The sequence below is a fragment of the Melanostigma gelatinosum genome, assembly GCF_949748355.1.
Source record: "Melanostigma gelatinosum genome assembly, chromosome: 4".
Lineage (NCBI taxonomy): Eukaryota > Metazoa > Chordata > Actinopteri > Perciformes > Zoarcidae > Melanostigma > Melanostigma gelatinosum.
This window is the reverse complement of record NC_136637.1, coordinates 23,976,174-23,988,821: the sequence shown is the minus strand read 5'-3', so window position 1 is coordinate 23,988,821 and position 12,648 is coordinate 23,976,174. Positions and strand designations below refer to the sequence as shown.

The window sequence follows — 12,648 nt, the reverse complement described above, 5'->3', positions numbered from 1 at the left end:
AAAATGGACTGATCTCACAGAACATACAGAAATACCTTACCTCGTCTTCAGTCTTCTAGAGCTAAAAGGGAACAGGAGACATGGAAAAAGAAACAATGTATTTAGAAAAGTAATTTCCTACATGGAAAGCATCAGGAAACCCCTTAAAGCCACCACCACCCTGAGTCCAGCAGGGTGACTAGGTACACGTCTCATCGTGTACTTTCCTCATGTTTGCTCCACTAAAGAGTTAAAAATAAAACATGAACGTGAAGCAGAATGGACACGGGTCTTACCTCTCTAGCCCCGAGTTTCATTCACTCAACACCATTTCAGTGTCGATGAGAGAACACAGAAAAGGGAAGAATGACGCCTTTAAAACTCAATTATTTTCCCCACATTAAAAAAACAAAAAAAGTCAATATCTAATAAAGATCTTTATTTCAGATTTTAAATAGATTTACAAACCATAAGAAAAAAAAAAGAAAAATACAAACAAGAAAAAACAAACATTAAACATCAAGTGACCGTCAAATATCCACATGTGCATATCAAGGTAGAGATTGTAAACAGTCCGTTGAAGCCCAAAAGTGAGACTCCCCGGCGTAAAGTTCACTCAGTTGGAAAAGGATTTGTTTGTTTGTTGGGAGATGTTATCGTTTCCTGAGGTTCTTGTCGTTTTTTTGCAATCAACTGTTGGGTTGTTTTCCCCCCGCAGTGATGCAATCACCAATCAGCTCAGAGAACTGGGGGACGAGTGGGGAGGAGACGATAAAGACAACAGTAGTTTGACAAAAATTAAATCCCATTCACCCGAAAATGTAAAAAAAAAAAGAAACGGAGAGGGGGGGGGGGGGGGGGGGGGGTCATTCGTAGGGTGTGTGATAGTCAATTATTGAGAACTCATTTCTGAGCATCTAAGGCTCAATAAAAGGCTGGAAAGATCACCGTGTGGTGGTTCTGCACAACTTTTCTGCCATTATGATATTTGTGTATAATAAAGTTGGTACATTTAGTCATTCTTCCATGAACAATCCTGTGTTTTTAAACAATCAGGTCAATTTTCATAGCACTTAATACACACAAGATAGAAATCATTGCATCTCACGCCACAATTTGGAAATTAAAGATTACATCAAAACAGTAAAAGAAGCCCCCCCCCCCCCAAAAAAATGGACCAACCCTCAGCCCATTCACAATGCAACAGTTTTAGATAAAATTGAGTAGAGGATCTTTGTCTGTGGACACAACCCCGGCCGTTATAGCGGCTCTAAAACCACAAACACGTCATAACAGCATGCTAGTGAAGAACCACGTTCTCCTGTTCAAAGATCAACCCTATCCCCACTCCTTTTCCAACTCTGCTTCTTCTCAGCACATCTTTAAAAAAACAATATTCACACACACACACACAACGGAAACATGATTACTGGGATGTTGGGAATTCCATCGTAAATACTGTTGGGTGGTGTTAACGTGTCTTTCAGCACTGCTGGCAGTCAGGAGAGAAGGAACCACGGAGCTTCTGACAGTGTAGACTGAAAACAAAAACCCCCGTCAGTCTGCATATTCACCAGGCCACTTCCATTCTCCTGAATCCCTCTCACACTGCTACCCGATCTCCTCTGAGGTAACAGGGTTCATTGATTCAGGTGAGTCAAGATGGCTGCAGTTTCAGAAGGGAGGGGCCAGTACAGCGAGCTGCCACTAGGGAGCGAGCTCTGACGAAGGCTCGTGTGCAACCTCGCTCTCGTCTCTTCCACCCTGGAGACTTGTGCCTCCCTGGAGTTGGAATAACAAACCGCCGACACAAATACACGTCCCAACTCTGACAAAAAGGGACATAGTCCTTCCAAAGTCTGTCCAAAGCCCTCACAGGTTGTAAAACTCACGCTGGAGTTCAGGTCAGACTGTTGAAAGGCTCAGCTTCACTGCCACGTTTAAAGCGCTGCATATTAAGTAGGTTCAAGCACTGACTGCATCGTTTTTGTTTAAAAATACAGTACATTGGATTTCATGAGCAGCAGCAGGCTCAGCCAGCTGTTTTCTTAATGCATCCAGGCCACCAGTAGCGCGTGCTTGTATGATGAAGGCTGCGTGGCAGTCAAGAGGACGTATGTGGGATCTACATTCCAGTCTGTAGTTCAGCTGTTGGGGATTTTTTTTTTTTTTTACACCTTTCTCAACTCACACCCTGGACAACTCTGACAGGTGCCGCTATGAATAAGTTTGTTCCATCAGGAGAGATGTTTGAGTGGTATCCCCACACCTGAAACCGTGTGAGCTTGAATATCTCCCCTCCGCTGCCTTTCGTTTGTGTGTATACGATCTGTCCCTCAAGTCATTCAGCTCTGTGTAATCAGGGAGTGAGGGAAGGCACAAGGGAGTGTCAACAGCTTTGTTTTTTTGTTCTTGAAATGGATAACTTCCCTGTTTTGGAGCAGCACAAGCCCTGAGGCTCTAAAGTGTCCGAGGTGAAGCGGGGCAGGGCTCCGAACGCCCCGCTAAACCGGAGAGGTCACAACACGTGGCTCAGAGGCAGAAGTGACTCAGCTTTTAAAAAACTCATACAGTCTATATGCGTCTTTCTTTTTCTGAATTAGCTTCCTTCGCCGATGCTCCCCCGCTTGTTGTCCTCTGATCTGATCTGACCTGTGACGTTACATTCCACCCCGCTGATGATGTCGAGAAAAAGGGGCGTGACTATTACGTGGGCCAAATTTTCTGCGAGAAACGTGGCCGCCAGACGGGCTTCGTTCCACTCAAAGCCGGAGGGAGGAACAGGTCTCGGAGCTAAAACCGCTTTTTGAGAAAATTAAACCAGATATCAGTGCAGACAAAGAGAAGCAGATAAGGAAGTACTATTATTGTTGTGTTACTGTGTGTGTGTGTGTGTGTGTGTGTGCGTGCGTGCGTGACCTCTACTCAGACAACTAATAAAAAAAGAAAAGGAGAAACATGTAAGAATCAAAACAACAACTGTAGCTTTGTTTTCTTCGCTGCATCAGGTTTTAGTGTGCATACTTTGCACATGTGACAGAAGGTGGACAGGGGAGGGAAGGGAAGGAGGAAGGGGAGGGGGGCAGGGAATTAAAGTTCAGTCCATGACAAGAGAGGGAGGCGTGTGTGGCGGGGCGGGGCGGAGGGGGGGGGGGGGGGGGGGGGCGGGGACAAGGTGATGACGTGGGGAGGAAAGGTCAGGAGGCCTCGGTGCCCGAGTCGTCGTCGTCATCGTAGCAACAGTCCTCGTTGTCGTCGTCGTCGTCGTCCTCCAGCTCCTCGTCGTCGTAGTAGTCGTCGTATAAGAGGTTGGAGCCGTCGTCTGTGGGCGGGACTTGGGTGCGGACGCAGTACTCGTCCAACGTGATGGGAACCTTGACGCCGTCCCGCTCTGCCTCCGCTTTGGTCGCCACCACCTGCTTCCTGCGAGGAAAGACGAGAGAGGAACAAACAGATGAGGCCACGCTGAGCGTCAGCGCTGGTACTTTGTGTACCTGCTACGTGTGAAGAGTGCTGCGTGTGCAGGTTTTCCTTCTTCCTCTCGGTACCTGATGATCTCGATGTATTCTCTGTCCTTGCCCTTGCTGTCCCTCCACTTGCGGTACATGACGGACGCGTCCACGTTGGCCGGGGAGAAAGTGTTGGGCTCGTTCAGCAAAGAGATCACGCTGAGCAGGATGGTCCTGAGAGAGACGTCCAAGAGTGGAGAGAGATTAAAATACAGGAAGAGGACGGGGTAAGACGAGCTTACTCGCTAATGATCTATTAGCTGATAATAGCAGCGCTGCTCCTAGATGCCACATAATCTAGAGATGCATAACAAATGGGGTGAAGAACTAGCGTACAATAATAGGCAAAAAAAAGCAATCTAAAAACCTAGCTGGAGGTCAGTCTGGTGACGCTGACTTACGACAAGCTGCATAAACACTTGCATGACTTGTGAAGCCTTTAGTCTGTGTTGATTGGTGGACGATGAGACGATGAAGGAAGCGTGGACAGTAGAAGGAGGCTAGTGATGAGACATCGCATTAAGGTGCAAAGCTACTGGGAATCAACGCCACAAAGTGTTTAAACAAACAACATTTTGATGCCAATCTTATCAAAAAGAAAGAAAATCTATATTTGACATTTTGACTAAAAGGCAGATGACTGGAAATAATAATATTTAAAGAGCCAGCTGTAAGCCACTGGACAAACAGCTGACTGCTTATCGTTGTGCGTGTTGTTCTTTAAGAAGAACTGAGAGCATTGTGTCGCGTACCTGACGTTCTGTGTGGGGTTCCACCTCTCTGAAGGCAACTCCCCGCTCTGTGGGTCGTCCACTGGTGGGTGCAGGATAGAGATGCATACATCCCCGTTCTAGGGACACGAGAGGACACAACCAACAGTTTACTTATTACAACTCAGATACAGTTAAAAGACTCTACTGGGATTGGACACTCTTCTATAGTTTGCTTTAAAAATCATTCTAAAACATAGAGTTGAACCAGGATCTAGTGTTATCATATACTCACACATAGTGTCACATATGTGACACTATCTCACCTGTGTATTATTAAAAGATACAAGCAGCTCCTGTATGCTTTGTACAAGGACTTATACTGGTCACAATTACCTCGTAAATGTTGGGGTGCCACATTTTGGTGAGGAAGCGGAAAGCCGGTGGAGAGTACGGGTAGTCGACGGGGAACTTGATCCGAGCCTGAGGGCGAGAGAAGACGCATATTAGCTGCGTGAGAGGCAAGACAGACAACCAACAGACAAGTCATGACTACTTCCCCTCCACACTGTTGCAGTTTGGGAGAAACATTTCCACCCAGTCGGTCAAAAGAGCCAGACCGTCTCAAATGTACCCGGGAAAGTAACGGGTGACTCCTTTAGCCACACGTAAGCCGCTGCGTATCACTTTATAAGGACGAGTGGTGCTGTTTACTGAAAGAAAACATACAGTGTGTATTGTATCCACCCAGTCGGCATGCTAAAAACTACTCTGCTTGTGGACACAGTGTCCCAGGGGAAAGTGAATCAAGAATGCAAGTCTGTACAATGCTGCAGAGGCATCAGACACGCACACACACACACACACTGGAGAGTAAGAGAGTGCTTGATTCTGTACGTTGTCATTCACAAAGACCGACGCTTGCAGCAATGGTGTCAACAAGCAGGTGCTGAATGAAGATCTCCACAATCGCGCTGATCAGCGTCAGTAGTGATTGAAAGAAAAAGAAAAAACACTATAAATAGTAGCTGTACAAGTCTTGGCAAACGGTGGCGGCGTATGGACGAGCTAATGACAGTGAAATGTAATATTGCATGGAGGGAGGGAGGGAGGGAGGGAGGCAGTGCATTCAGCTGCCGACTGTGTGGAGCTTAGAGACACACCGATGGGTGTGGGGAGGGGCTGCTTGTATAAAAGACATTGTGGGGGTTTGTCCTCTCCAGCTGTCACTGCAACCCAACACAATCCACTACTCACACCCGTGTTCTGCTATAACCCCCCCGCCCTCCACACACACACTGTATAAATGCTCCTACGTGTGGAGGACCCCGCCTCCCGTTCCATAAGGCGTGCCATGGGTGGCAGAGAGGGGGGGGGGGGGGGGGGGGGGGGGGGGAGAGAGACACACAGATACTGATTACACACACGCACGTCACTCACAGCATGAAACCTTCTGCTTAACCCCGCTGTCATATGCACACACACACACTTGTTCACATTTGCTGATTCGGCATGGTCAGCTGGTCTGCACCACAGTGAGCAGACAAGCGGGAGGCAGGAGGGGTTGGGGGGGGGGGGGATTTCACTTGGAAATAAAAGGGGTTGTGCTCTATATAATACGTGTGCTTAACATTAAGGTCTTATCCCTCTTTGCATGCAATATAGCCTTTAAGCCAGCGCTTGATGGAGCAGTAACTCATCAACGCTCCGACCAAAACGCGAGACGTTTGACCGGTTAACGGTCACAGAGTCTGTCCGATAGAGCTGCAGTTCAGGATCAGTTATCGTTAAAGTGTGTGTGTGTCAGTATGTCCTGACTTTCCATACAAGAGCAACGTTTGGCATCTTTATGTGATCTGGATTTGCAGAATAAACCTGCTCTCACCATAATAAAGCCAGAGTGGAGAGGGAAACACTGACAGTCCTGAGAGAATGCCACGTGTAGGGGAAAATAACAAAACCCCCGGGTCGGAGTGACCCCGTCAGAAAGCGGGCGACCCCGTCAGAGTGCAGGGTTCAAGCAAACATTGTACAGATCACTGGCTGGCAACACAACAACAACCAGGGAGAGGAGGCAGACGAGGGCCAGGGAACAGTGGGAGCTGGGTTTGTCTTCCAAAACCATATCAGCATCAAGATTACAATGTCCAGTCCACTGACTGAGACGTAGGCAAAGATAAAGATTATTTTTATATATCTGGGAAACCTCCCTGCCTCCGTAACAATGTGCCAAAAGTGGTTTATGCTCGTTTGTCCTCCGGTGTGCTTATGACGAGCTCTTCAGCAACATGACATCTGATTCTCTTGCATTGTTATGGATTTTTAAAAACAATCCTAATTCACACCACCAAAATGTCTTTGTTAAAGAACAGTCTATGCTTCCAGTTTCATCACAACCCTTTTTATGACGCCCTGGAAACAAAAAAGGCACAAACGTAAACAAGAGCAAACCAACTCTTGGTCGACACACGGGGAAATGCCGGGTACCGACTACCGGTACTCAGCATCGCTGCTTTCATCACACGGGATCTTTATGCCCGTGCATATTTGAATAAAATTATTTTTTAAAATAGATCCCACTTTGTAGCCTTCTGCTTTGAGGCCTTTGCACAGACACTATTAACTAGCTTCATTCATCACAATCCTGTGAGTTTGAATGCAAGCTACAAGTAAAGCAGGAAGCTGGGGATATGCATTAAGGATAAGCATTGATTTAAGAAGGTAAGAGCATGATTTCACAATGCAGCTTACCAGGAGGCTTTCAAACCATATTCCTTACAACACAATGCCACAAACACAGGCCATTCAAAGCTCAATGACACCATCAACATACAACTTGACACAGTCAGCTGGCTAAGAAGGGAAAGGTGTGTGTGCGTGTGTGTGTTGAGGTTTTAGTAGCATCCAACAATTAAGTCGTAATTGCAGAGCAGTTTGTCCTGAAGGTCTGTCCAGGTGATGGGTGTGTTACAGGCCGTATTAGGGACCATTTGACCACCAGTAACGTGGTGGTCACTGACCAGAAGATGGCCTGAAACTCTTGACCTGCCCACCAAAGTAACACCAAACCTCGGATTGATGGAAGGAGGGTGGAGATGTGTGATGGCGCTCGGTCGGCGAGCAGAGAAGAAACACGAGGAAGAGGACGATTCAGCAGGGTCTTAGAGGGCCGACATCAGCTTCCGCTTTAGCTTCCACCGTCATGTATTGAATATATCTATTCCCACCCGTATCATATACTCGCACATGAGCCTTTACTGTACGACACCCACTCTCGCTGTGTCTCCATTACTGGGCAGGACTTCTTTTTGCTTCGGATACAGCGGCTCAAAGAAGATCTCTGCACCATCGCAAGGTGCTCGCCTCAGTACACTTGCTGCAAAATGCTACAGCTGACGTGCATGTCATGCCTCATAATTGGATTGAGCACAAAATTAGCAGCATCCGTGGTCAAAAGGGGAGTAACCCTGAACAGCTCATTTGAAGCCAATGTCCTGCCGAGCACGCAAAAAGGGACTCATGAAGGGCTGGTTACCGAGACTACGGGACACCAGATAAACTTTATATATTTATATATCTTGTTGGGATTGTGAGTTTAAAAGCAGCCTTGAAGGGAGAACAGGAATGACGGGGAACGCGCCCGCCGTGAAGGAGAACGACAGCAAGGCAAAGTAAACCAGGTCAACGCAAAGACCCTGAACAGAACAAATCATTCTGTTCTCCCCGAGCACCGACTCGCCTTCTCCACAGACCTTATCCTCATACAGCCAGGCCGAGCTCACGCTGAGCGATGAGTGGAAGGGAAAGAAAAAAAAGTCCCTGTGTCGGGCAAATTCCATACCCTAACACAGACACACACACACACACACACACACACACTAACACACAGAGCGGTCCCAGAGATCATCAGGATCGTACCCAGCAGGCCCCGGCCTCATTGACGAAACTCAGGAGCAGAACGTTGAGGAGAGGGGAAACGGATACAAAGCTGAATTTATAATGTGACAAATGGGATTCTTTGGGTGATCACCATTTCAAACAAACAGCTGTGTTTGAGAAGTATATCACCACACTGGAGGCGTGTACAGGAAGAGCAGAAAGAACACACATGGTCAGGGCTCGAGGGGCCGGTAATAACTGTCTGCTGGGGCCTCACGTCACCTCTATCCACAGCAGGCTCGCCTTTCAAAAGAAGGGGCACCGCTGCAAGGAAGGGCTCTGCCTGATCTCGATTCTGGCGGTTTCTGTGTTCCCTCCTCTTTCCTCTGCCTTGGGGCGGGGGGCGGGGGGGGGGGGGTATGAATCAAACCGCTCGGCCCAGCAAAAGCCCTCTGCAGCCGGGTTGGGTCCTCTCTGCCTGTTCCCTCCCCTCCAACCGCTGGTACGAATTATGTAGCATGCACACGAAGAGGAAGGAAGGAAGGAAAGGCCCAGAGTCAGCTGGGCCAAAAACCAAAAGGGCAACACCCCCCTCTTTTTCATGTTTGCTGTGAGGAAGTGGTCCGTCAGAGCCACTCGAGAAAACAGTTTGCCTCGAGATATGAAAGACGTTCCGTTTCACAGTATATTTGGAGATGCAGAGACCCCATTTACGTCATAATTACATGCAAGAAAAAAAAAAGACAATTAAAGCTGCCAGGTGATGACACAGCAGCACTCCGAACACGGTCACCCATCCAATACACCCATTACACAGCAGTGCGGTCACTACACGCACACACAGCGTAGATTCTGTCGTACATCACCGTGAGCGTGACCTTATAGTTGTGCATACAGAACACGGTAAAACAGGGCAGGAAGAGGTCAAATCTGCCAAATGACAACAGACAAGACTTCGGTGTCACAGAAAAAGCAACGTCATCGTGGAGTTTACAGACCTGCACATGCATGAATCATGAAACCTGTTAATTTGAACGGCTCATATTTACCGGTAAGCATCAGATGAACATTATATTCAATAGAACTAAAAAAAAAAAAGTAGTAGTAATAATATCGTCTGGAGAATCAAACTGAACGTCAACAACAACGCACACAGTGAGCCACTGTCCAAACACTCCTTTAAAGTCTGCCATCTCTGGGAGTGAAAGCGACCCCGCTAATCTGCCTCATACATGTCCCAGGACCACTGCCGTCTATGGGACCGACTGGCCCTCTGCCAGCAATCAGACACTCCAAGCCCAGAGGGATAATTCACACGACAAAGCAGAAGGCAACACACACACACACACACACACACACACACACAACCGTAAGCGTGGAAATGTCTCAGAACCAGTGAATGAATGTCGGGGCCTTTTGTGAGACCAAGAGGTCAATGGTCAATTTATGATAAGTATTGTGGATATTGTGCCGTTTGAATGTAATTTCAATAGTCTACTGTGTGCCTGCCGGCATAATGTATTCATGGTGTGACTCTCCGAGAGCAACACCCATGTGAAACAAATACCTGACTCAGCTCGGTATCGTGCGATGTCATTACCTGTCCGGGCAGCTGCAGCGCGTCACGTTTGTTTGGGTAACCTGGATCAGAACAGGGTGGGTTTTTCCTCTTTTTTTTAATTATTTGAATAAAGCAAACTGGTTGGATGGAAACCCGGCGGAGAACAATGAGTCACAACCATGCGGTGGATTTCACAGGCAGGCTGTGCATTCCTGGCCCGACAAAGGAATCCTGTACACAGCGCCCACACGGATCCACTGAACACCGTCTACGGCGGCCTGACTGGGGCCCTCTGCTTGTGTTCACATGCTCGAAGAGGACCAGGGGCAAAATTAACAAGCTTCTCAAGAACTGGAATAACAAGACTGTCCTGCTGACGGGATGATTTACAAACAGCTGGTAATCTGAACACAGGAGCCTTCGCTGATATTGATTGAGATTAGAGATAGAGATTATATAGAGAGATAGATAGAGAGATAGAGATAGATATTACGATTTAACTGTAACATAGAAAACAACTATAGCTAATGCGGGACTTACCATTATGAACAACATAATGCCATGTAAAAGAAACCATGTACAGTTTGAGTGTGTTGTTTTTTGTTTGCTTTCAAGGCCCTGACCTACATTATTCTAGTCTTTTTCTCAGAAAGACAGGACCATGATGGCACATTAATAAAACGCGCACTGTTTTTTGTTTGACGTCCAATAAAAACAACTATCCGGGGAACATTTGAAGCAGCAGTAACACAGGTTTATTTGACTTTGCCAGGCAGGGTAATAAATCAAAGTGCCTAAGAGGACGAGTAACTACATTAGCACAGGACTTGTGTGAGCAGGAATCCACTCAGTGTTTTGCAATATCTGAAGCTGAATTTCACAGACAGACACACACACACACACACACACACACACACACACACACACACACACACACACACACACACACAGGCTCTCTGCTATGTCAACAAATGCAATGCTATATTTACAATGTAGGTGCCTGACTTTAAGTGGGGCTTAAAGTGAGTGGAAAATCAGTTTCCATAGCGCCAACTTTTGGACAAGAACAGTACAGACAACCAGGTCACGTTCATGTCATCCTAAAAAGACCGAACAGCATTGAGTGCCTTTTAATACCAAGACAATTGAGTAGTTAACTAATAAGTTAGTGGAGGCTTTGTAAACTGCCAACCCTCTTTGTCAAAAACACAAATACATGTGAAACCAAAACAATTGTTTTCACTCTCAAGGGAGGAAGTGTGCATGAAAACAAATCAAATGGCTGTTGACTCTGATTGGGCCCGTCTACATTTCAAAAGCAAGGTTACCACACACTGTGGATTGAGTTCATTTGAATATACAAACAACAAGTCTCATCTAACTACGGCTGTTGAGCTGTAACTAAACACACACACACACACAAAGGGAATGATTGAGTTAGTTAACCTAAGGTGATGAGCATTTAGCAGGTTTATGCTAACGACCTTTTGTTTTATTTTAAAACACAAAAGTAACTCTGTAATAACGTGCTCACGTGCTGACTGACACTATAAAAAGAGGACCTCGATGCATCTCTATATATATTTTAAGGGAAAATAAGTTTTAATATTTACAAGCTGTCAACAGTAAAATGCAATAATCCTGATTGAATCGATTTAAAAGTTGAACAAAGAAGGAGGAGATTGTTTTATCACAGTAACGTTAAACAGGGAACAGCTGCGAAGTTAACGTTATTAGCGGTTACCTGCTAACCGTTGGACTGTCCTCTATTTTACTTAAAAGTCGGCTAAATCTACCAGCTAAAGAACAATAGATCGACTGCTAGCTAACACTAGCTACTTACCTTAAAATACCCCCCCTCGTAGTGTGTATTGGGGGGTCCGAATATCGCCACTTCCCAGTTGTACATGTCCGACTCGTCCACCAAAGTTATCTTGAACCCTTCGACTGGCTCGTCTTGGAGACTTTTCATCTCCAGCATCAGGGCTTTTTGGGAACTGGCTACATGGTGTCCATGCTGAGCCATAATTCCACAACGATTTGTTTGTATATGAATATATATCAGCAACTACCCACCACAGCTGTGACAAAGCTAGCTCGGTACAAACAATAAGCTATCAGTTGAGGAACGCGCTAACGCTGGTTTCCGTTAGCACGGTTCCAAGAACAGGATCTAAAGAAAATCGCGACGGGGCTTTATTTGGTCAGAGCTGGTGCTGCTTCCTCTGTTGTTGTGAACAGTCCCGGGTAGCCTCAGTTATTAACAACCATCTAAACCCGCTGCTGTGAAGTATCTATCAGTATCTATTCCATTTCCGGTTACGGCTTCGAAATAAAGCCCATATGTGTCATTTTTAACGTTTTCGTTCCATATGTTAACGGTTTGTCACTTTTCAGGCTATAACTTCAACTAAATGCATTGTCAACAAATTTAAATCATCTGCACCGGCCCGGTTGTCAAAACATATCACAAAGCTAAACGTTTGCTCATTCTTTTTTTAAATGGCTCAGCCACTGTTTTGCATAACGTCTCCATTTAACGCTTTGAGAGGGGCTTTTATGTTGAAAGGGAAACCGGGAAACTCATCCCGGTGAGCTTGACAGTGATGCTAACGAAAAGATAGCATGTCTCTTGTTTCGGGTGTGTCGCTATCGCACATACAAGAGCGACATTTGCGTTCAAATAAACTAGTTCTACATAAGTTATAACACCAAAACCCGCGGTTATGTCAGCTGAACTTTACTAAACTCAACTGCTCGCTGTAAGTCAGTAAAGGGGTCGATTACTTCTGCTGTTATGCAAAGCTTTCTGGGAATTGAAGTTCAAAGCAATACGTTCAGCTGCACATCTTGCACACATTCAAGTGTTTATATGCCAAACACAGTCTGTGTAAATATAGGTATATAAAACACCATACCGCCTCACTCATTCAGTTACATATTCTGTTCCCAAAGGATATTTTAAACATTTTGGCACATGTGGGCGTTTATTCGTTCACTGTAACACAAT

The 12,648-nt window shown here is 46.1% G+C and overlaps 1 protein-coding gene across 1 annotated transcript; it reads right to left on the bottom strand.

The window, feature by feature from the left end:
- Positions 1–403: 403 nt before the first annotated feature.
- On the bottom strand, positions 404–11,878 carry cdc34a (cell division cycle 34 homolog a). The gene is made up of 5 exons (XM_079267937.1): positions 11,482–11,878; positions 4,595–4,681; positions 4,241–4,338; positions 3,528–3,662; positions 404–3,402 (listed from the first exon to the last, which is right to left on the bottom strand). Exons 1-5 carry the CDS (start codon positions 11,662–11,664, stop codon positions 3,177–3,179), a joined length of 729 nt encoding a protein of 242 aa, XP_079124063.1. The 5' UTR covers positions 11,665–11,878; the 3' UTR covers positions 404–3,176.
- Between the last annotated feature and the right edge of the window lie 770 nt (positions 11,879–12,648).